The following is a 26247-nucleotide window of genomic DNA, read 5'->3' on the forward strand; positions in this document are numbered from 1 at the left end:
TTCATATTCTAAGTGTATAACAACAGCAAAGGAGCCTGAAAGTTAACAGAGGGAGAAGTGGCAAGATAGCAACTTTAAATAGTAGACAATGAAGTATTCTTCTTCCTCTACTCTATGCCCCCATAACAACTTTTCAAACAATAAAGAGCAACCAATACTGTCCAATAGCACCCCACCAAAAAACAAACAAACAAACAAACAAAAACAAAAAAAAAACACAACTAACTAGGGAAGTTCCCTACCTAGGGAAACTTAATAGAAACCAGATGTTCCAGAACCACTACCTCCTGAGCAGAAAAGCAACATTCCTTTCCAAATAATAAGAAATATTGTATAATGTGAAATACTGATAGGCTGACAGGAAATCTGGTAAAATAAATAATGATCGAGATGGAAATCACTTAGCTTCTCTGTCTCCCAACAAAAGGAAGACAAAATGCCTGTCTGCTGAACAGATGCATAATGAGAGTTAATGGTGATAAAGTGCCTAAAAGGAAAAACACTCCACAACAATATTATTACAGAATATCACAACAGTTACTACAATGGTCATTTCCCAGTCTACTGATGAGCTAATAATATAATGCTATGTTTGTGTTCAAAACAAATAGTTCTTGCTACTCCACAGTAAATTCAAGAACAGAGACCGCAAAAAGGGACCAAGTAAAAACCACTGGAAATATAAAAAAAAATCCAGTCAAATTCCAGTTCAACTGATGAAGCATCCAACATAGATATAAAATGAAAATTCTTTCAAAATAAACTACCCTTAGGAAGCCCACAATTTCTAAATGCCTAAAACATTTAATATTTTCAAGAAAAACTTGCTCTTGCCCAAGCATGAATCAGGGACATGTAGGAATTCATCTCTAAAAGGGACTTTAGAACAAGTCAGAACTTGAAAGGCCAACTTGGTCCAAGACTCCACATATTTATAGCTGAAGAAATCGTTATTGAGGTCACATGGGTCTTTAAGTTAACAGAATTGAGATGTGAAACAAAGTTTTCACGCGTATTTTTCTTCTACATCACACCAAACCTGGTAAGACTGTCCCTTTACTTTTATGCAGTAAGAGATATCACATCACACAGGAAAAATCTAGTTGTGGCTCCAAAAATGCCCAATTTTGTTTTCAGAGCACCGAAAACTCCAGCTTTGGAAATCCTGCAAAAAGAGGACAGTCCCAACTATTACCAACCATGGCCAGCCCTTGAATGTCTGACCCATTCAGTCTCAGCTTTGTACAGAGCTCTCTGTGCCACTTGTTCAGTAATTTCACGCTACACCGCTTAACAATATAAGCGTGGAGGCTCAATCTAAAACTGCACTTCCCAAATGTCACTTGTTTGTGAACACATGGCTGAATCCAAAATTGCTTTTAATATTCGAGTATTCCCCAATGGTGCCTACTGTAGTTAAAGGTCTGACAGCACTCCTCCGATAAACCCCAATATCTGGGCTTTACAATTCAATCTTGACCACTGACTTCAGACAAACCCAATGGACATGGTCATAATACAAATGAGAATATGACTTCTGTCAAATCAGCTTGAAATTCCATAATCAGAATTATCATAACTATAATGAAGCATACACACACACACTCACTCTCTATTAATTTATGAAACACCAATTCTATAGTTACAGAATTTTATATTACTCCTTCTAAGAACAAGAATTCATAATTCATAGCTCTCATTTTTCTCTTTAAAATAAGCCACAGTGTGTCCCTTCATTAATTATCAACCATTTCCAAAACAGCAGAGAAGCTCCTAATTCTTAAGTTAAAGGTATGGTGTGACAGAATTCTAAACAGATCAGCTGATCTGGATTCTGGTCTCAGCTCTGCCACAAATTCATTATATGATTATGAGTAAATCACATTTCTTCTCAGGGTGCTCAAGTTCTCTCTTAGAGAAAATAAGAAATTTGTATTAGCTGATTAAAAAAAAAAAAACCTAATCATTAGATGAAAGAGATTTATTATTCTTTGAATCAAAGAGTGGTGGAGCTCAGTGAATTATAGCTACATCTCATACAATATTGCCCCAACAAACAATGATCTTATAACCAAACTATTCTTGACAGACTCTTGTCCAAGAATTGCTCAAGATCCAAATTAGATGAACAACAATTGTCTAAGCACAATATATGTGACGCCGAGGGATTAACTTTTCTGAGTTTATTAGTTCCCCATACCATGCTGCTGGCTGTGACCCCCAGTAATAACGTACAGTGTAATGTTAGACAGTGGCCAATGAGCCAATGAGCAGCATGAAGAAAACTTCAGTTATCAGTATGAGAAATGCAACATTAGAATGTCACTAGCATCTCCAAGCCTAAGCCTGTCATTTCTATGGCATGCATCCCCTTCTCTCCACTCACATGGTCACATAGTACTGCATTCATACAAATCATCTCCTCTCACAAGATCTACTACAACTGCCACCTAACTGGACCCCCTGCCTCAAGTCTCTAATCTGCATCTATCCTCCAAAAAACTGCCAAAGAAACTTCTGTTTGCTAATGAAATCCTTTCAGAATCTGATCTTAGCCCATCTTATGCACAGATGGTGGACCAGCCAAACTGGCTCTTCTCATACACAGAACTCTATTTCCTGTTCTCATGCTTCTGTCCTGGCTGCTACCCATACATGGAATGTACCTTTTTCCTAACCTCTGTTTCAACGTGACCTTGCATCTACTTTGTATGTGTGTATCTCCAGTGTGTCCTCTGATTAGACTATGAGCTTCATATAGACAGATAGATATGAGATATATAGATATCTATGTATCTATCTTGATATCTATCTATCTATCTATATATATAGATATACATATATATCTTTATTTCTCTCTCCATTACTATATATATGAGAGAGAGAGAGAACAAGAAAGAGAGAGAGAGAGAGAGAACAAGAGAGAGAGAGAGAACAAGAGAGAGCAAGAGAGAGAAAGAGCAATCTGCTGTGTCCTCTGATTAATTATACTATAAACTCCTCAAGGGCAGGTACTGTTATCACTTGTTTTTGTCCGTTCCCCTCCCCCAAGCATCTAGCATATACCTGGTACGTAGTAGGCATTTTAGTGCTATTTAAATGAGCTATTTCAGCTGAGTGATCTTCATGATAACCATATTGCCAGATTAGAATATAAAGCTCCACGAGGGTAGAGACTTTCTAAATTTTCTACCTCCACTAGTGCCCAGGACATTATTCTGCTCATATAGAAAGGAATCATCTTGTTTGTCAAAGTCTACTACCCATAATTATACAATTTCTAACCTGACTCAAAAATTGGCATATCCTCAAATTTTTTAAGTCCTTGTTTGGCAGAAGATATAATACATGCAACAAGCAGCATCCCTGGAGAGCCATAAGGATCCTGTATTGGGGGGAGGGAGGAAGAAAAATGGTAGAAATTTAAATGTTATATTTGCATGGAAGGCAGATGACAGTAGGAAAGAAGTTATCAAGGTGTCAAGAGTAACATTTCCAGGACCATAAGAGGACAAGAGAAGCTAATAGACTAGCCTTTGGTGAGGACAGAAAACTAATCTGGACAAGGAGAAACTTTGTGAACAGTGTGTCTCCCTGAACTGTGACAATACCATTGTCATTATTCTATGACAAACAATTGTGAATAGAGCACGTATAGTCATACAAAGACCTTTCCAATGGCTATAGTGACTCTCCAGCTATAATTACATGTCTCAAAAAAAAAAAATCTTACTTCACAGAGAATAGGATGAGTGACAGTGTTAGTGCAGAAGATTCCTTTTCATGATATTTGGGGACCAGAGAAAACACACTATCAGTTTTATATCTACTGAATTCTTGGCCTAGAAACCATCCCAGAATAGTGGCCATGCATTTCAGGGAGTTCTTTCTTTTTTCCCTATAGGATTTATAATTATTTGCCTGCCAGCTTAATCTTTCTGGCACATAAATGCACATAATTCATTCATATTCTTCCTGCTCAGTGCTAGAAAATGACAGCAGGAGAACAGGGCCTAGAACCAAAGTCTATCAGAGACAAGACAAGGCATCCTGATAACTTTTCATGTTTCAAGTAAGAGAAGCTCTCTGAGGAATTCCCAGCAAGTGCTCAAAGCTGTCATCCAAATTTTCAATAAGAAACTGTAAAGATTTATGTTTGCAAAGTTAAGAAAAATTTACTTTTCAACAGGCACAGGCTTCAAATATAATAACATATAGTTCCTAAGACCATGGGCAGTAATTACTGGAAAAATAAATGAGGCAGTAATGTCGCCTTTTGGTTGCCTAAAAACAAGAACAAGAAGAGCTGCTTAGTTATGAAAAATGATAGGATTTGATATGATAAAGCTGATACAGGCCAGCTTCAATACTACCAACAAATGTTCTATAAAATAGGAAGAAGGAAAAGCTCAGCATGACAATTCAATAATCCAATTCACTACACTTTTACTATGTAACTTCTTTGTGGCAAGGCACTAAGCCAAACCTTACAGACACAAAGATGAAAACCTGGTAAGCAAAAGGAACTCAGTTTGCCAGGGAAAACAATGGATGGAGGGCTGGACTTGGATTCAGAACAAGCTCAAATTCAGCTTCTGACATTTACCGTGTGACCCTGGGCAAGTCACTTCACTCTGTTCTGCAAAATGAGTTGGAGAAGGAAAGGGCCATTGTCTTTGCAAGAAAACCTCAAGTGAAGACACAATTGAAATAACGTTACAATAAAAGTAGAAAGAACAACAGATTTGGAAATCAGATTTGGGTTCAGATCTCAGTTCTGTCTAATTTTAAATTCTCTTGGGCCTACTTTTTCTTCACCAGTAAAATGAGAAGGTTGTACTTTATGATGCAGAATGTGTCTTCTAGCTCAAAATTCTATAATACTATGACAGCATTTCTAACCTTTAAGAGTTTAAAACATCACAAGAATAAGGGATCTGCCATGTATGGCAATAAGAAACACAATGCAGAACATAACAGGGGTAAAGAAAAGAGATTCAGACAAAGACACAGGAAGAAAATTTAAAGGAGATTTACAACTGTTAAAGGAGACATGGCTGAACCAGTGTGAAACCTCAAAATAGCAGAATACTATATGTCAAGAGAACAAAAACAGAAAGACAATATATAAAATATATAGTATAAAAATACAAATGTATCAAAATTTTAGATTAAAAAAACATAATAGAGAAAACCCTTGGACTTGGAGTCAGAGGCCTTGACTACTCAAAATTCTGTTGTTGTTAGAGTTGTATGATGTTTATCTTGCAATCTCAGCTTTCTCATCTGCACAATAATCTCTAAGGTTCCTTCCAATTCTGGAATCCTAAAATCTTAAATTTATTAATTATGTGACTCTGGGCAACTCAATAATGATTGTCTCATTTTCTCATTTGTAAAATGAATTGAAGAAGTATATGGTAAATCACTATCTTTGCCAAGAAAATCCTAAATGGAGGGAAAAAAGACTGAACAATAACAGAGTTCCTTTCAATTCTAAAGTCCTAAAATCTTATATAACAATTAAAATTTGCCATTTCTCATGTTAACTCAACAGACATATAATTCCTATTAGAAGCAAGAAATTTACATTAAAAAATTATAGGAAGGAGAGAAAGAGGGTAAAGAAAAGAGAGAAAAAGAAGGAAGGAAGAAGGCCAAGGGGAAAAGGAGGATATGGGGACTTGCATAAAGAAACCTGATTCTTATTAACTGATCACAGAATCAAAGCTTCAGAGCTACAAGTGACCTCAGGTCCTCTAGTTCAACCCCTCAATTTACCAATAAACAAAATAAAAGTCTAGGGAGTTTAAGTGATTTTCCCAGTCATTCAGGGAGGGAACAGTGGAGACAGGGGTTGTTCTGAAAATTATTCTTCTGCTTTGTCAAGCTGATATAATCAGATTTTGTAAGCAGAAGCCTGAGAGTCAAAAATCAAATTACTTCAATTCTCAGGCCTAAATCACATCAATAATACACAAGCGTCTCTAGGTTTCACAAAGAGTTTCTGACACTGAATAGATTCCCTACCAGAAAGTTGTATGACCAACCCAAGCAAGCTACAAAAAGACCCTGCTCAGAGTGTCCTAGGTGGGAGAAGATGGAAAATATTTAAAAACAACAATCCCCACCATAAAACCCCCACATACTTTAAAGGTGATTAGGTCAGATTAGGGATTGGGCAGGAATAGAAGAGAGCTCATTCATGTCATGGGAAAGAGAAAAATGAACATTAAGTACTCAATGAAAACAGTGACTAAAAGAAAGAGGCAGTTATCTTAGTCTCTGCAAATCAACAAAAATCTAATGCACATCCTTTCTACAACTCATAGCAAAATGTCTGAAAACCTTAAGAAAAAAACCATATAAAAGAACCATTTCTACACAGATTTCAGAAAAGCCATCCAAGCCCTATTCCCAGAACAGAACAAACTCCATGCACACCCTTCTCAGCTGCTGGCAGGCTCCCAGGCTCATATTCCCAGGACAAGAAAGAAGAATGGCTGATGTTTATATAGTGCTTACATTTTACAAAGCCTTTAAAAGATAAGTGATCATTTGACTTTCAAAAAGGCCTGTCAGGCACATAAATATTCTAAATATTGTTATCCCCATTTCAAAGAGGAAATTGAGGCTCATAGAGAAGGAAATGACTTGCCCAAATTCACAAAGCTAGTAAATGACACAGCCAGAGTTATAATCTATAACTTTTGTGTCCAAGTTCAGGTTCTCATTCTAGCCACATCTGCCTGAACATTAGAGATTAAAAAAAAAAAAAAAAAAAAAAGTTTTGATTAAAGCCCTTTCATGAGGGCAGGTACTTACCTGAGTAGCCATCTTGCCATAATCAATCCATCGCAATGTGGCAAAATTGGTTGACTCAGCACAGTTGAAACCATGATTGAATCCTGCATGGTATCCATAGGGAAAAGTAATCATAAACTCGCCAGCCTCCTGAGTGATCTGAGGGTAAAAAGAGTCAATGGATGAGGATTTTTAGTTCAAAACTGGTCAAAATAAGTAAACATTAGCAATAACAATTTCAACTCTATTCTTAGTAGAGACACCTAATCACTGAGCAGGTGAAGCTTGAGACAATGAGATCAGAGACCAGAAAATTCAAAGGTTAAGGTCAAATAGGCGATAACCTGAAATAAAGGACATAATATAATTTTATACATAACTTTTTAGTTTAAAATAAGACTTTAGAAAGGAGAGCAGAATAGAGAAACGTACAGGGAATCACAATCTTTCTGACTCTGGATCTGTAATTAGCGCTCTCTCTCTCTCTCACTTTTTATAAAATAAAAGGTATGGCAATTTTCCTCTCAAGGAACAGTTTCATCATCTATCAAATCAGGTGATTAAAAATCATTAAGAATTTCTATTTCTTATGACCTAATATATTCTTTGAGAGAATAATAATCCCCCAATGAGCAAAGTAGACCATTTATACTAAGGAAATGATCCTGGCTTCTTTGTGTGCTCAGTATTACCAAACTTACTGACATACTTGCCTGTTTGGAAGTTGTGTTCAATTCATTCATTATGAGATTGTCTCTTGCTATTCCCCCCCGACACTTAATTGTGTGTCCTCAGTGGGTGCCAAGTAATGACAACCTCGTAGATTTAAAGATATCTCAGAGCACAATTAGTCCAACCTCTTAATTTTGTAGGTAGAAGTGGAATTAAGATTTAAAGAAATGAAATGACTTGGCCTAATTCTTAAGTACCAAAGTGATGGGTCAAATGCCTGCCTCTCCAAGTCTATTGTCCTTTCTATTTCCATCTCAGAATATTATAAAATCAAGAATCATTTCATTCAATAAATTCTCAAATTATTGATGAAAGGATGGGAAAGACCTGCCCGGTCATTAATATCTGTATCATTTACAGAGAAGTAATCCTATCAGGTATTCTTATTTCATTTTCTTAAACAAAGGGTCATTTTTGGCAAGATCAAAAAGACCTACTAAAATACATTAACCATGGGGATAGATGATCAATGCAAGTTATTAAACTGTTACTATTCTCTGAACCTTCAGAAAGATCAGACATATCCTCTTCAAAGGTTCAGTGTGAACCTCCTGTCTCATTAGATAAAACTGAAAATCACAACAAAGTTCAGCATACTCGGTACAGAATATACAACAGGTAGACATGATAAAATCAGACCAATGCATTTAAAGTTTTTGGTTTTACCAGACCACCTGAGCAGGAAGACTGAAAGACAGGCAAAAGATCAGAAGAATCTGCTGGCTTTTCAGGGATCTCCAGCAGTCTTGGCAGCCTAGCATCTAGGGAGCACAAGGTAGAAGGGCACATTTTCACCTTGACCTGTTATTTTCAGACATCTGGGTACAATGAGGATGAAAGGAGGGGGTGAGAATGGCAAGTAAAAGCTAAGGAAATCATGGGTATTCAAGTGGAGGCTATATTTGTCAGGGGTGTTAGAAAAAAGATAGCTGGTCAGTTTACAGGTTGAACTAAATGTCTTCTGATTTCCTTTCTAAGATCTTATTTTCCTTATAGAAAAAAAAAAAAGCAGGATTTGATACCATCATTTGGGATATTATCTCATTTGTATGATTCTAGATCTATATAAACCAAATCTCAACAGATTCCCAACTAATTAGAATCAGCCTGTCACCCAACCACCTTCATCCTCCAAGCACTGGAAGTGTCTGTCTACAAGTGAAACAGGAGGAAGAGTTCAAGGCATTTCTGTTGGAGATGGGCAAAAGCCACAAAGTACAAACAGTCCAGCTCCTACTGATACACTGCTTTCTAAAATGAGATTTCTCTGCTTAGCATCCAGTATCCACACTCCCCCAGGCTTTAATTCTAGGATTCTAAGAAGGGACCATAAATACATTCTTGGGAGTACCAATGACCTTTACAACAAAGCAATTGAAGCACAATTAAACTGACATGGGTAATTAACAGAAGAAAAGCAAGTATTAAAAAATTTCAAAACATCTACAAGGGTGTCAAAAATCAAAACAAACTGACATAATAAGCTTGTCATTAAAGATATGAGAGAGGGCAGTTAGGTGGTGCAGGGGATGTATACTAAGCCCTGAAATCAGGAAGACTTGAGTTCAAATTTGACCTCAGACACTTAACACAGCCTAGCTGTGTGACCCTGGGCAAGTCACTTAACCCCAATTGTTTCACACACACACACACACACACACACAAAAAAAAATAATAATAAGATATGAGAAAATATTTCTTCTTTGATAAAAAATGTATCACATTTGAGAAAAATAAACATTAAGTTCTATTTTGAAAAATTTTCAGGCAACAATATCATGTCATTTTCAGAATAATTAAGAATAGGGATGAATATCTATATCAAGATGTTAAGCTGGGGGCAGAACCAAAAAGGGAGGAAAGTAGACAGGTTTTCATCTGAATTCTTCCTAACTTCCCTCAGAACACCACCAGATCAAGCCTCTGAACTGGTTTTGGAGTAACAGAACGCAAATATTTGGAGTGTAACAAATTTCCAGCAGAATATATTTTTGAAGAACTTCAGAAAAGTTTTATTTCAGTGGAGGAGGAAGGCAGCCAAGGGACTCAGGGAGGTATGACATCCACACATCTGGGAAATCTATTGGGAGGCTATTAGTCAAAATACAGCAACACTGTGCTGTTCTGTCTTGCTTCACAAGCCAGTGAATCAGCAGATTAGCTGTAAGACATCCAATACAACTACAAAAGGCAAATAGTGAACTCCTGAACCCTAGAATAACTCAGGGACTTGGCTATTTCCACCCAGCACAGAAAGGAAGTCAGTAGCACCAACCCAGGGCAGCGTGAAGTTGCTGTCGCCCATAGAGGAATCATGGAACAATGTCCCCTTTGCCATTAAGAGCATAATTCAACCTTTAAAAATGAGCTAAAAAACAAAAAACTCTTGACTACATCTAACTTTTTTGGAGACAGAGAAGAACAGACCTCAAACCCTGAGGACACTAATGGCAAATCATCTCCAGATAAAGCCCCAAAGGATAATATGAGTTGGTCTCCATCTCACAAGGCTCTCTTGGAAGAAATGAAAAAGGTTCTTAAAAGAGAGTTAGAAGAAAAATGGGGAAAGGAAAAGGACAACTTTGCAGTAGAGTTTGGAAAATGAAACACAGAAATCTGAATAAAACTTTTTTTAAAATAGATTTAGAGAAATAGAAAAAGCATGTAACTCCTTACAAAATAGATTTGATGAAATGGAAAACAAAACCAACTTGTTGAAAAACAGGAATTGTGAAATGGGGGGACGGGGGTAGGGGAACATCCAATGAACAAAACAATTCATTTAAAAGTTCAATTGGCCAAATGCAAAAGGAGATGAAAAAGCTAACTGAAGAAAATCACTAACAATTATAATTGAACAAATGGAAGTGAATGACTCAATGAAATATCAAGCATCAGTCAAACAAAACCAAAAAATGAAAAAATACATGAAAATGTAAAATAGCTCATTATAAAAACAATTGACCTAGAAAATAGCTCTAGGAGAGACAATCCAAGAATTATTGGACTTCATGAAGAGCCTAGACATCATCTTTTAGGAAATCATCAAGGAAAATTGCCTAATGTCCTAGAACCAGAGAGTAACATAACTACTGAAAGAATTCACCAATCATCTCCTGAAAGAGACCTCAAAATGAAAACTCAAGGAATAACATAGCAAAATTTCAAAATTATCATTTTAAGGAGAAAATACCACAAGCAACCAGAAAGAAATAATTCAAATATCAAGGAGCCACAATCAGGATTACCAAGGATTTAGCAGCTTCCACTTAAAGGCTCAAAGGTCCTAGAAGGATCTTCTGAAGGGCAGAGGAACTTGGATTGCAGCTAAGAATCAACTATCCAGCAAAATTAAGTATTATCTTTCAGGAAAAAGATGGACATTCAATGAAATTAAATTTCATTTATTTCTGATGAAAAGATCAAAGAAAATTTGATCTTCAAATACAGAACTAAAGAGAAACATAAAAAGGTAAAAAATAAACTTTCTTTTAAAAGTTAAAAAAGTTCACATCCCTATATGGGGAGGTGATATGTTTAACTCTGGAGAACTGTATCTCTGATACAGGTATACTTAGAAGATATAGGCAGAATTTGATTTTATTGTGAAAGTGGAAAGAGGATTGTACTGGAAGAACAGGAAAGGAGAGGTTAAAAAAAAATGTTAAACTTGTAAGTATATGCTATATAGAGTCTTCCAAATTTTACTTATGATATTGATAAAAGGTTAAACTCCCTTGAGGACAAGAATTGAAATTCGGGGCTTCATCTTCCCAGTGCACTACCATACAGCAGAACCTTGACAAATGTTAATAGATTACTTCAAATCGCAATTCTTCCCTCTTTCCCCAAAATAGATCACAGGCAACAAATCACTCTACATGTAGCTTCACCACTGTTGATCTATTTGATCAAAGAAGGTTCTAGGATTATGACAATTATATTTTAATATGAAATTTGTTTTTCCCACCAGAAACTTTCAAATTCCTGTGTAATTTACTTGGGACAAGCAATTTCTTTGATATGGGATTCAATTTATGACAAAAATTATCATTTTGCTTACTAAGCTGTAATCTTCACCAGATGAAATTGAAATGGGTTGGTTTTCCTTCTTTTAATTAGTTGAAAATTGTTCTGTTTAATTGTTCTCTATTAGAGTGTTTTAAATTCTTTTATTTTTAATGGGTATTGCTCATTATTCAAGGAAATGTGTTATGGGTTTTTAAAAGCACCCCTAATAACTGTTTGAGACACTGCAATTGCAAATGGTGTAAAAAGTCAAGTATTTTAATCCCAGGAAGTTTCATTGCTCTATTTCATTGCTTTAAATTCTGTGGTTTTAAGAATGGGTATGTAACAAAAAGCCTGAGAAACGCCCCTTCAGTGAGCAGAGTTCTAATTTAAATGAAAAAGATAAAAAAAGATGAGCAAAAAACAACTAAAAAAGAATATAATCATAGAAAGATATTGTAATAACAAGGAAGATCAAGACGTGAACTCAAAAGGGGACAACAAATGTTAAAACATCTATGGGCAAAATCCCAAAGAAAAATGCAGTGGTTTCAAGCACAGAAAAAACCCATGGAAAAGTTCAAAATGGAGTTTAAAAACCATACAAAAGAGATAGAAGAAAAACAGGGAAAAGAAATGAGTGGTGCAAGAGAATTATGAAAAAAATCAAGTTTGGAAAAAGAAAACAACTGCTTAAAAAGTAGAACTAGGCAAATGAAAAGTGAGATATAAAAATCCACTGAAGAAAACAAATCCTTTAAAAGTATAATTGGCCAAATGGAAAAGGAAGTATGACTCCTTAAAAGTTAGAATTGGACAGGTGGAAGCTACTGACTATAGGAAACGTCAAGAATCAATTAAACAAATTCAAAAGAATAAAAAAATAGAAATGTAAAATGCCTCACAAGAAAAAAACTGCCCTGGAAAAAAGATCCAGGAATAATCTCAGAATCATGAGACTACCTGAAAACCATAATCAAAAGGAGAACCTGAACAATGTTTTCTAAGAAATCATAAAGAAAAACGATCCTGATATTCTAAAACAAGAGGGCAAATAGGCATCGAAAGAATATAAACCTCAGCAAAGAGATCCCAAAATAAAAACTCCAAAGAACATTATAGCCAAATTTCAAAATTATCAAACCAAGGAAAAAAAAAAAAACAAAACACTACAAGTGGCCAGAAAGAAACAATTCAAACATCAGGAAGTCACAATCAGGATTACACAGAATTTAGCGGCTGCAACATTAAAGAATCTGGGTCACAGAACATGATACTCCAGAAGACAAAGGAGTTAGGACTATAACCCAGAATAACCTACCCAGAGAAATTAAACATAATACTTCAAGTGTTTAGCCATTCCTTGAAATAAAGGGATTTCAAGTTTTCAAAAAAAAAAATCTGATTTCCAATATCAAAACCTAAGAGAATCCTAAAAAGAAAAAAAAAAAAAAATTAAGGATTCAATGGAGCTGAACTGTTTATATCCCTACATGGGAAGATGATACATGTAAGTCTTTAAAATTATATTAATAGTATAGCTAGAAGGAATACACATAGACAAAGGATACAGGTTTAAGGTAAATTTGAAAGAATGACATAAAAAAATAAATGATGAAAGAGAAAGAAGAGTACGCAGGGTACAAAAGGAAGGGAGAGGCAGAATGGGGATAAAATATTTCAAATGAAGAAGCACAAAAAAAACTAGAGGGAAAGATAGGCATCATTTGAACCTTACTTTCATCTGTATTAATTTAAACTCAACAAAGGAATAATATATACAATGAGTTGCTTATAGAAATCTATCTTACCTAAGAGTAAGGTAGGAGAGGAAGAAATTAAGTAAAGGGAAAAAAGTCAGAGAATTTAAAAGAAGGGAAGGCAGAACAAGAGAGAAAGTAGACACAAGCAAAACACTCTCAAGAAGAAAGAAGTAAAGAGTGAAAGGAGAAGTCAAACAGGAGGAAAAATAAGACAAGGGAAATGCAAAGTAATTATAACAGTGACTATAAATGAGATGAACTCTCCCATAAAATGGAAGTGGATAGCAAAGTGGATCAAAACCCACAATTCTACAATATGTTATTTACAAGAAACATACCTCAAGCATAGAGACACACATAGGGTAAAGATAAGGGGCAGAAGCAGAATCTATTGTGCTCCAGTGGAAAAAAAAAAAAATTCCAACAACAAAGGTAGCTGATACTATGATATCAAGCAAAGCAAAAGCAAAAATAGACCTAATTAAAAGAAATAAGGAAGCTAAATCTTGCTAAAAGGAGCCACAGACAATGAAATAATATCAATATTAAACCTATATGCAGCAAATAGTGTAACATACAAATTCTTGTTTTATCTACTCATTCTTTAGGATTAAATTAGTTTCCATCTAATTTTTGGTCCATTTTTACATGGCCTCTTACTACACATAATTTGTATTGCATCATAATAAGAAATGGATGCATTTAATAATTTTGCCTTTCTGCATTTGATTGTGAAGCTTTTATACTACTATATGACCAATTTTTGTGTAGGTGTCATGTATCACTGAGAAAAAAGTATATTCCTTTCTATTCCAATTCAATTTTCTCCAGTCATATCTAACTTTTCTAAAATTGTATTCACTTCCTTAACTTCTTTCTTATTTATTTTGTGGTTAAATTTATCTAGTTCTGAGAGGAAGTTGAGATCCCCTAATAATATAGTTTTACTGCCTATTTCTTCCTGCAACTCACTTAACTTCTTCTTTGAGAATTTGGATATCACTTGGTGCATATATGTTTAATATTAACAATACTATGAATGCTATGGAATATTATTGCTTTGTAAAGAAACGACCAGCAGGATGATTTCAAAGGTACCTGGAGAGACTTACACAAACTGATGCTAAGTGAAATGAACAGAACCAGGAGATCACTATACATGGCAACAACAAATCTATACACTGATCAATACAATGATCAATTGATGGGCGTGGCTCTCTTCAACAATGACAAGATTCCAACCAATTCCAATTGTTCAGTCATGAAGAGAGCCATCTACACCCAAAGAGAGGACTGTGGGAGCCAAGTGTGGACTACAACAGCATTCTCACTCTTTGTGTTGTTGTTTGCTTGCATTTTGTTTTTTTCCCCAGTTTTTTTTTTCCTTATTGATCCAATTTTTCTTGTGCAGCAAGATAACTGTATAAATATGTATACATATATTGGATTTAACATATTTTAACACATTTAACATGTACTGGTCTACCACCATCTAGGGGAGGGAGTGGGGGAAAAGAGGGGATAATTTGGAAGAGAAGGCTTTGTAAGTGTCAATGTTGAAAAATTACCCATGCATATGTTTTGTAAATAAAAAGCTTTAATAAAAAATAATATTGATAATACTTCATTATCTGTGACCTTTTTAGCAAGATTGTGGTTTCCGTTCTATTTCTTTATTTAATAATCTATTTCTGTTTTTGCTTCGTCTGAGATCAGGATCACTACCCCTGTTCTTTGTTACTTCAACTGAAGTGCAATATAGTCTGCTCCAGCCTTTTACCCTTTATTCTCTTTATCCCTCTACTTCAAATCTGTTTCTTATAAATAACATATTGCTTTTAATTCACTCTTCTATTTGATTCTGTGTAAGGAAGAGTTCATCCCATATACATTCATAGTAATGATTACTATGTATTTCCCTCCATCCTATTTTTCCCCATTTATATTTTTCTCTCTGCTTTCACCCTTTCCCGCCTCACCAATAAATTGTGCTTCTGACCTCCACCTAGCTCAATTTTCCCACCCTTCTATCAGCCTTCCTTCTTCCCTTTTCTTTCCTCTTTCCCACTTCTACTTCTCTGTATGGTAAGGTAAATTTCTATAGCCAACTAAGTATGTATAGCATACAAATTCTTAAAGGACAAGTTATGTGAGATACAAGTTTATGACCAAACTTGAAATAGAGAGCATTACAAAATATAAAATAGATAATTTTGATCATATTAAATTAAAAGGCTTTTGCACAAATTAAACCAATGCCACCAGGATTAGAAGGAAAGTCAAAAGCTGGAAACAATCTTTGTAGCAAGTATCTCTTGCTATCTCTGATAAAGACCTTATTTCTCAAATATTTAGAGAGCCAAGTCAAACTTAAAAGAACATAAGCCATTCCCCCAATTAATAAAAGCTCAAAGGATAAGAACAGGCAGTTTTCAGATGAAAACAAAATCAAAGCTACATATGGCTTCTGAACTGCTCTAAATCCAAACTTCTTATATTGTGGGTTCACAACTCCATATGGGGGTCTTATAACTGAATGTGGAAATCATAAAATTATGATTTTTTATTTAGTGTTTGATTTATATACCAATATACTGGAAGTCACGTAAAAATTTCTCAGGAAAAAAGGGATTGTGAATTAAAAAAAAAAAAAAGAGAGCCCCTGCTCCAAATCACTTAGAGAAATATAAATTAAAACAACTCTGAGGTATCATTTCACATCTATTAGATTGGCTAATTTGACAAAAAAGAAAAATGATAAATGTTGGAAAGGATATGGAAATATTGGGATACTAATGCACTGTTGGTGAAGCTGTGAACTGATCCAATCATTCTGGAGAGGAATTTGGAGCTATGCCAAAAGGCAACCAAATATTGCTTTACATCCCTGTATCATGTCAGAGGTCACGAAAAATTATGAAATTCTTTGCCTAGGAATATAGTATATTTCAATGCTATTGAAAAACTATGAACTATAATAAGGAAGGCCAGGCTTTAAGAAAAAAAATCAACTATTTATGTGTGGTTTCATAATGAATTGAGAAATCTATGTCAAATATAACTAAACTTGTATAAAACAAGTACTTGCAAAAAAGAAAAAGGACATATGACATTTTTTTGAAAATGTAAGAAATTTTAAGGTTAATTGTATAAATCAAATTATTTCACTTTGTCACATCAATTTGTACACCACTGTAGAGCAAAACTCATGAGAAGAGTTTTTTGGTCTTAGGAGGGAAAAGGAACTTACTTGTGTGAAGGATGTAACAAAGTGAATACTTCACTACAGTCCAGAGCCCATTAGGCTTAGAACATTCAACCCCTTCCACAAATCAGGCCATAACTGAAGAATGTTTAGTTAATATGGCAAGATTATGTTTCTGTCAAAAAATTTCTATCCCTATGTCCTCATTTCAAACCCACAGTGTATGTCTTTTGCTGTCAACATGATTTCAACTATAAATTAGAAAGTGCTTGAGATGATAGATAGGCCATGCAGAAAAGTAATAAGTAGTGAAAGGATGCTGGATCAAAATGCCACTCACAGAGAAAACACTGAATTTGGTAATTTCTACAAGCTTTTGAAGAATAAATGAAGAAATCAATAGTAGATTATAGAATTAAGCATCTTTAATTATTAAAAGCTGATATTGATCTTTTTTTCTCAAGAAGTAAATACTATTTGAAAGATTTATAAATAGTGTGCATATTCACTTCTTTGAAGGCTGCCAGGAATTTCAATGATAGAATCTAACCATAATGCTAAAGGATCACTTCTCTTTGAGTAAAAATGTTGCTTGGATTTCAACTGTACTTGCTTCAGTCATGAGAAAACAACAAAAACTTTTATCAGCCGCTAATGCCAGGCAAACCAACAGTGGTCTTTTAAACTTAAAACACCTCCCAAATTTAGAGACCAAGGCCATTCTTGCAGGATTCGATTCAAGTTCCTATTCTCTTGACTATAAATGAGAATTTAATTAACTTATCCATGTTTTTTACAAAATTAAGAGCAATGCCATAATGTGGCAAGAAAAAAAATTCATAAATACTTATGTGTTCCAAAAGCAAAATCCATGTGGCTTAGGGAGAAAGGGAACTGATACATGGAAGCAAAATATAATCTGGTTTTCCAGAACAAAGTGTCTAATCCACATTGAGTAGGAGGGAACATTCTTCCTTCTGGGTCATTTTTTTTCAATATCTGTAAAAGTCCCCTTTGGAGAAACACTATTTTCTAACACATCAACAAGGAAAACCCACTACTACTCATTTAAGTTGGTGTTGGGTGTGAATGATGCTTAAAATAAAAATGAGTACAGATAAGAGAACTAGTAGGCATTTCATAAAGCAGAATACCCTATTACCAGATAAATAAAAGCAACAATTGGGGATTGGCCTCCTGAATTCTAGCCCAGGAAAAGAAAAATTACTAATCCCCTCCTCATCCACCAATGCTGGAGGCTGCTTGATTAACTTGTCAGAAACAAATTTCTATTTGCTAGTGGAGTGAGGACATGATCACAGAACTAACAACTATACCTGACAAATTGTTCTTCCCAGGAAGCCTTCAAAAATATCCTCAAGAGAAGCTACTTTCTATGATTGCCTAGCCTCTCAGTTACAGCTCTGTCAGGAGAGCTGTCCCATCAAACCTGTTCAGATGTTCACATCAACATCTCTGATGTGGACTGATTCTGAAAAACACTAGACTGAAACCTAAGTCTCACAACTTTGAGTTGCTGTTTGGGCATTATCACTAAATAAAATTTTAGTTATGGCAGAGGTCCACTGTTCCCTGCAAAGCTTCTTACAAAAAAGAAAAGCCCAAAAGGGAACAGAAAGGAATATCCCAGAGTCTCAGAACAATATGATAATCTCAAAATATTTCCTATGCTCCCTTTGCTCCCAGAATTTTGAGGCTGAAAGGATACATGCAAGGTCATCAAATCCCACCTTCTCTTCTTAGAAATGATGAGACCAAAGCCTAGAGAAGAGAGATGACTTTTCTAAGATCATACAAGAGCAAAGCAGCTAAAAGCTGCTTTTCAAAGGCAGTGCTCTCTCAACAATATCATGTTGCTTCCCTTTGTGGAAGGAAGATATCAGGTAAAGAAGAGAAAGAAAGAAGAGGAAAAAGAACAAAGAAAAAGATTAGAGTGAGAAAAAGAGGATGCTCTCCAACTTACATACGACAACTATGAATCACAAATTCCAAGAACAGCCAATAGCAAAAACCAAAGTCACTGATCTTTAGTTGTTTGGGAACATACAAGTTTCCACTGTAGCCACAGCAAATTCATTACAAAACCAGATGATTTCACTTCAAATTTCATTCATCAAAGCCTTCTCACAACGAAAAGTGAAGCAACCTTTGAAGCAGTAAATTGAATGAGTTCACAGCCTTCATGCTTTATGAAAGTCAAGATATTTTATTTCTAAACAGGTGATTCATTCCCTCAAAGGAAACTGAGCTTTTAACTCAAAGTTGGGCTTTGTCTCCCAATAATATGTAGAGAATCCTTGAACTCAGGCACTCTCATAACAAGCCAAGATTTAGGTATAATAATTATATATGGTAGGTTATCTAGAGACTAAATTGGTTTTATAAATTTATCTCCAAGGTAGGCAAAAATTGGCTCCTGGTCCCAGAGATGTGATGAAAGAGAATTGAGTTAAAAATTTATGACCTTTTATATTTCTACCTCCTCAACTCTTTGCAAGGAAAGAGAAAGACATACAGAAAGACAATACCTGTCTGTCCACTGGTATTAAGGATTCCCATCTGTGAAATCTCTTTAAAAAAAAAAGAGAGAGAGAGTTCGGCAGCTTATGCTCTGAGAAAGCCGCCTAAAGCACTGAGATTATGTGTCCTTTACCTAGATGAAACAGCCAGTATGTGTTGGAGGTCAGTCTTCCTGCCCCTGAGGTCTTCCCTCTATCCAGAATACATTCTGAGAGGTAATATGGCATAGTGTAGTAAAGAGCTGACCAAAAAGAAAGGAAATTGCAGAAAAGATAATGACCTGTATTGATTGTTAGAAGCTTTCTCACCTGGGAATTCTTTTTTTTTTTCTTTTGCTAGAAGTGATTTGATTTGATTTTTATTATTATTATTATTTTAATAAAGCTTTTTCTTTTCTTTTTTTCCTTTTTGTTGAGGCAACTGGGTTAAGTGACAGGGTTATACAGCTAGGAAGTGTTAAGTGCCTGAGGCCAGATTTGAACTTGGGTCCTCCTGACTTCAGGGCTAGTGCTCCATCCAATGCAACACACCTTGCTGCCCCAAGCTTTTTATTTTCAAAACATACGCATGGATAATTTTTCAACACTGACCCTTACAGAGCCTTGAGTTTCAGATTTTCTTCTCCTTCCTCCCCCCCCCCTTCCCATAAATGGCAAGCAATTCAATATATGTTAAACATGGTAGAAATATATATTAAATCCAATATATGCCCACATATTTATACAATTATCTTGCTGCACAAAAAAAAAATCTAATCAAAAAAAAGAAAGTAAATGAGTAAGAAAACAAAATGCAAGTGAACAATAACAAAAGAGTGAGAATGTTATGTTGTGATCCATATGCAGTTCCTATAGTCCTTTCTGGGTGTAGATGGCTCTCTTCATCACAAGATCATTGAAACTGGCATGAACTATCTCCTTGTTGGAAAGAATCACATTCATCAAAATTGATCGTGGTATAATATTGATGTCCTGGTTCTGCTCACTTCACTTAGCATCAGTTCATGTAAGTCTCTCCAGGCCTTTCTGAAATCATCCTGCTGGTCATTTCTTACAGAGCAATAATATTCCATAACATCATATACCATAACTTATTCAGCCATCATCCACTTGATGGGATTCCATTCTGTTTCCAGTTTCTTACCACTACAAAAAGGGCTGCCACAAACATTTTTGCACATGTGAGTCCCTTTCCCTCCTTTAAGCTCTCTTTGGGATATAGGCCTAGTAGAAACACTGCTGAATCAAAGGGTATACACAGGTTGATAACTTTTTGAACATAGTTCCAAATCGCTCTCCAGAATGGCTGGATCCTTTCACAATTGCACCAACAATGTATCAGTGTCCCAGTTTTCCCACATCCCTTCCAACATTTGTCCTTGTCTTTTCCTGTCATCTTAGCCAATCTGAGAGATGTGCAATGGTATTTCAGAGTTGTTTTAATTTGCATTTCTCTGATCAACAGTGAGTTAGAGCACCTTCTCATATGGCTAGAAATATTTTCAATTTCTTCATCTGAAAATTGTTCATATCTTTTGACCATTTATCATTTGGAGAATGGCTTGATTTCTTATAAATTAGAGTCAATTTTCTATATATTTTAGAAATAAGGCCTTTATCAGAAGCCTTAAATGTAAAAATGATCTGGGAATTCTTTATGTCAATGAAGTCAAGAGACCTGCCTGTCTATATGCTCTTCAGTTACTTTTCTGGAACTAAGAACTAATTCTTGATTAACTTTAAGATAAATTCATAAAGCCAACTTAATCCCAAAACATCAGGCCCTAAGGACACAGGAAAGCACATATTTACCAAAGGGATTTTTCAAAGTATAACAAATGCATAAGATAAGCAATATATCTAAAATGAATAGATCTTATGCAAAAGAATTTGATTCTCAAAACTATAAAGAGGAGAATTAAGTATTTCTGGATATCAAATGGTACCAAAAGGGACTGGACAAAGAAAAAGATAAGAGGCTAACTAAGTATACATACTTGTGGGTCTTGGGGGTATATAAAAAGGACTACCACCTTAAGGGCTGCTGAACCCTTTTCAGAACTGCCCATTCAACCTTTGATGTTCCTATGATTCACCCAACTCTCCCTTTTAGCTCCAAGAAGATGTAGCATGCACAATGGCCACACCTCAACAAACCATCTTGGCAAACAGGGTAAACTAAATTGAGGGTGGCCGACAGGCCTTAAACCTGTGAGAGGTAGAGAGATGTCCTCCCTGAGCAAGTGAAGACTTTCCCCAATAGAATAAGTGGATAAGAACAATTTGTTCCATTGGCCACAAAAGCAGCTGAGCAGAGCACTGTGTACTTGGACCTTGGTCAGGCCACAAAAATGCCAAGGTGACCCTGTGTCTTAGGCAGGTGCCAGTTATTTTGACTTTTGTCCTGTCACTGGACTCCAAGGCCTCAGGAAGAGGGGGCACACTGACTTTGTGCAAGTCTAAACCAATTCACGAGCAACTCAAGATATCACCTATGATATCATGGTTCCTCTGAGAAAGGGAAAGACAAACAATGACAACAGCCCTTGTCGGTGGGGCTTGGCTTACAAGTTTGTGTAAGGTTCAATGAAGCTGTGCTATGCTTGGAGTACATTCCTATTCATTCAGTGAGGGACACATCAAGTAGTGAAATCAAACTGTGACAACTGACATAAAAATATAGTCCAAGTCCTGGGATCCTAACTACAATCCAATAAGCATTTGTTAGACTTATTTGTGAGGCTTAAGACAAAGACAAAATAAAAAAGAGGTCTTGACCACAAGGACCTTAAATCAAATATTTAAGACAGTAGAGGAAATAGAGACTACAGGTACATGCCATGGGCCAATAGCAAAACAAAAACAGGACAACAAACTAGGTATGCTTGGCAAAATAATTTGATTTTTATGCACTGAATTGGCCTTCCCAGAACAAATCGTTAATACAGTAGTATCAAAAAACAAAACAAAAACCAACAAAAAAACCTTACTTTCCATTACAAAAGAGAAAAAAAGTTTCTCTAAATGAAACCTGTGATCTGAATACAAGCATCTCCCAGAGCCCAACACCATTCCATGTATTTTTTTATTAAATTTTGTACGTACGTACCCGATCAAAAGGGATGCTGTACTTCTTCAAGATGGAGGGAGAGATGAGAGTCATCTTGTGACGGAGAAAGGCATCACATCCCTGAGAACTGCCAGGGAAAAACCCTGGGAATAAAGCAAAAGAAGGTATCATCAGTATAGTCAACTGTCCTAACCAGGAATAATTCATAATCTATGTTCAAAAGTCATAAATAAACAGAAGTAGGGAAATGCTCTTGAATAAGAAAAATATCCATCTCCAACCTTCCCCTTAGGGGAGAGATGATGAAAAAGGTGGGATTTTTGAAAGACTCATTTATATTTTAGAAGAGAGAGTCAACTACCTCAAACTAGGCAGCTGGGTGGGATGGGGGTAAATCAATTCTTTTCAAGAATTCCATAAGATTAAGAAGGAAATGCAGAAGAACTTCTACCGGCATTCCAGTGTTTTCCTTAAATCTAAAACCCTCTCTTCCAAAAGTCACCCAACTGCCTGAAGTTGACAATAAAATGTTGTGCCATTGTACATCACCCTCAGTAACTGTCAGATGATAAATTACAATAGCACATAATAGAACAAACAAAAAAACAACTAGCCATTGCCTATATGCATTCATAATGGTAAACTTATTTCTTCCCCTTCATATACTGGTTTTTTTTTTTCCAATTAAACTATACTATTCTCAGTCTCTTTACTTTTACCATTCTTATTTCATCCTTGTGCCTATTAATACTTTGTTCTTGAAGAGGACTGAACTGACATCACTATATTATAATCAAGTTACAGTGTGTCTGACTGTGAATGACCCAGACCAATATGAGCTCGGAATGCTTTGCCACAGGTAGGATACAAGTAAGCCATATGATCATTTAGGAGAGCTTCTCTAATTTGGTACATTTCACATTTCCTTTGGGCTAATTCAATTCTGCTTTGCTCGTAGAGCACAGCACCCTCTCTGAGGACACGCTGTGCTGGGCGGTCTTGTGCCAGTGTCTCCCATGTCATTCATACATAAATTCAAAAGTTCATAAGAGAGACCTTGAGCTTTCCAATTCTACTGCAGAGAGCACAAGTCTGTTGAGCTGGCCACATCATTAGAATGTCAAATCTATGCTTGCCAAAAATATTGTTTTATGGAGAACTAACACAGGGTAAGCACTCACAAAGTGGTCAGAAGAAGCCATATAAGGACACTATTAATGCATAGCTGATATTTATATGACATTTTAAAGAGATGCTTATTGAGTTGACTAAAGACCTGAAGGATCCCTCCCCAAAACCCTGTGATATAAGTACAATAAATATCAATATCCCCATTTTATAGGAGAGGAAACGGGTTCAGAGAAGTTACATAATCTGACCCTAGAGCATCAGAAGTAGAGTTTGAATTCAGGCTTCTCCCAGTTTCATGCCATAGGAGGTAACCCTTAAATTGAAAATTATTACAATAGCAATGTTATGGTGTTGCTTTTCCTAAACATCATTACTGACATAGTAATCTCTAGTACAGTACCTTTCCATCAACTGGTATGGCCCAACTCTCAACTACAAACTTAATCTTTAACTAGATTTTCCTCTCTATGTATGTATGTGACACATTTTCTTTTCTATTGTATTTACCTGTTTCTAAAACTTCTAATTAGATTATAAGCTCATCAAAAGAAGGGTCTTTTTTGTATTCATTTTTGTCTCACTAACAATTAAAATAGTACTTTGACCACAATAGAAACTTTTAAAAAGTATTTATTAAATTTGAACTTATTAAACATATGACTATGGCTTGAATAATTATGGCTTGAAAAAGTTTAAAGATATATTCAAATATGGATCCTTCCCTCCATAGGTGTAAAAGTACATTAGCCTAAGACTATTAATTGGTTTTGCAAAAACAGTAGAAAACAATAATCAGCAGTTCATAAAATTATGGTGGGGTTTGTATCACAATGTACCACATTGGTCTGGTTGTTTCCTCCAAATTGAGTTTATATGGAGATTATGACCAACAAATTGTATTATTTTTTCAGTATGCACCTATATATTGTTACCACTTAAAGAGGAGAAATTTGGAGTGTGTCTTTCTATATTTGAACTATGATCTCATGGGCAACAGTACTAGAATTTTCTTGGACCTTGATTTTAGAGTCTTTTCAAGTTATAGTCAAATTCAGGTATGATTAGCCTACTCCCAAACCTCCACCTAGACATCCACAAAAGCTTGCAACATACTAAGAAGAGAAGAGAGAATAAACATTTGCTTAAACACAAGTCTGGCACTGGGCTAAGCACTTTACAAATCTCATTTGTTCTTTACAACATTCCCAAGGCAAGGGGCTGCTATTATCCTCATTTTATAGATGACATGGAAACTGTAGCAAACAGAAGTAATGAAACAATGATTCCTAGCAGTTACTAAGATCTCCTTTGAATTTAGGACTTTCTGATTCCTGGACTAGTGCTTTCTCCACTGTACTACCTAATAGCCATGAAGATGACTCTTTCTAGTCAAGTATAATACCGAATGAATACCTATAGTATGTACATAATAAATTTTATCTGGTCTTCTCTAGTCTACCTCTATACCAAAACTACTTAAAATTTTTTCCACTCCCAACCCCTTTTTGTCTGAGAAATTTTTACATAGCCTCACATATATAGCTACATAAAGTAGGTATGCAAATCAAACATTTATTGAAAATAAACCATAACTTCATGAACCCCCACATATAGTCACTCAATGGAGTCACAACCACAGCTGTGAAGAAGCTTTACTCTATACCACTACTTGGAGTTCCCTTAAGAAAGCAGAGCAGAGTATAATTCAATCACAAGATTCCTCTCTCCCCCCCTAATTTTAAAAATTACATCAAAAACAAACAAATACAACCAAATCTAAAACTCAAACCAACTCACGATACAAGATCATAATCCAAGTTTTCCTGTCTAATGCAGGAAAAAAAAATCTGAAAAGACTTTTTAAAAAAAATAGAAATTACAGCTTCAAAAATACTTATCAAAAAAGTAAGGCACCCAATTTTATTAAAAAAAAAAAAATACAAGTTGAGGAAGAGGTTGAAGGGGATGAAAAAGGAGGCGTATAAGAAGGGGCTGACTCCCTCCCTTGCACCTTGCCTATTCACTGTTATGGAAACCCAGGACTTGATGAATTAAATACATGAGGCAGTATAGTAGAAATGAAATAAGCTAGGCTAGGTGTTAAAGGGAGAGGGGAAGAGAATGGAGCTGCCCTAGAAACAAAGGTTCTTGCTACTTCCTCCATCTTCCTTTCTATCCCTGCCTTTAAAGCTTCCCTTCTGCCAAGAGTGAATTACAAGCCTATTCCTTGAAGGAACAGAAATTCCTGTCTTCCCATCACATTCCCTCACCCTACTTAAAATATCAAAGTTTCTAAAGAGACCCTAGAATCACTGGAGGAGGAGGTAGGATTGTGAAGGGGAGAGAAGAAAGCTTTTCTATGGGTTTTATTGATCCTAGTCACCCTCTACTAACACAGAATATGAACATTATATATATCTACTAACAGAACCATTACGGATTTAGGGTTAGAATAAACTTATCCACAAATGTCCATGGGTCCACTAGGTGCAATACTAGCAAGCCACTACCACCAAGAGAAGTTTTTTAGCAAAGCACAGGGCACCAGTATATGTACATGGGAGGGGGGGGAGGGGGGGAAGAGCTTTATCCAATTATTATCCAAATTTATCCAAATTAGGTAATGAAAAGGAAACTATGTATATGTGTGTGTGAGTGTATATATATATATATATATATATATATATATATGAAGGAGAATATTTTCAATCTTGGAGAATCAATCTGATTGATGAGATATAATAAGGATGTTTTAGAAAGGGCAAAAGATTACTGAATCCACCAACTTTTTTGTACTAAAAGCATTTCAATTAGAATTATGACTGCCTGCCACCCAGTTTGTTGTCCTTCTCTGCAGTTTCTCTTTTTAATGCACAGTTTAAGTGGCTCCCATTAAATCTACTAATAAAGAAGCACATTTTAAGTGATTAGCACCAATAACATGGTAACATATTAATGTTCTCTCCATGGGCTCCACAACTCTCCCAGTGA

General features: G+C 35.6%; 1 protein-coding gene across 3 annotated transcripts in view; it reads right to left on the minus strand.

The window, feature by feature from the left end:
- The window catches only part of KDM4B (lysine demethylase 4B), a 264403-nt gene that overhangs the window by 97809 nt on the left and 140347 nt on the right, over positions 1 to 26247 (minus strand). For all 3 annotated transcript variants that reach the window (XM_031947800.1, XM_031947802.1, XM_031947801.1), the window contains exons 7-8: positions 22165 to 22268; positions 6826 to 6963 (exon numbers count right to left, since the gene is read on the minus strand). In XM_031947800.1, coding sequence (XP_031803660.1) covers positions 6826 to 6963; positions 22165 to 22268 — 242 coding nt within the window. The remainder of the gene's footprint in view (positions 1 to 6825; positions 6964 to 22164; positions 22269 to 26247) is intronic.

The sequence above is a fragment of the Sarcophilus harrisii genome, chromosome 1 (genome assembly GCF_902635505.1).
Source record: "Sarcophilus harrisii chromosome 1, mSarHar1.11, whole genome shotgun sequence".
Classification (NCBI taxonomy): Eukaryota; Metazoa; Chordata; class Mammalia; order Dasyuromorphia; family Dasyuridae; genus Sarcophilus; species Sarcophilus harrisii.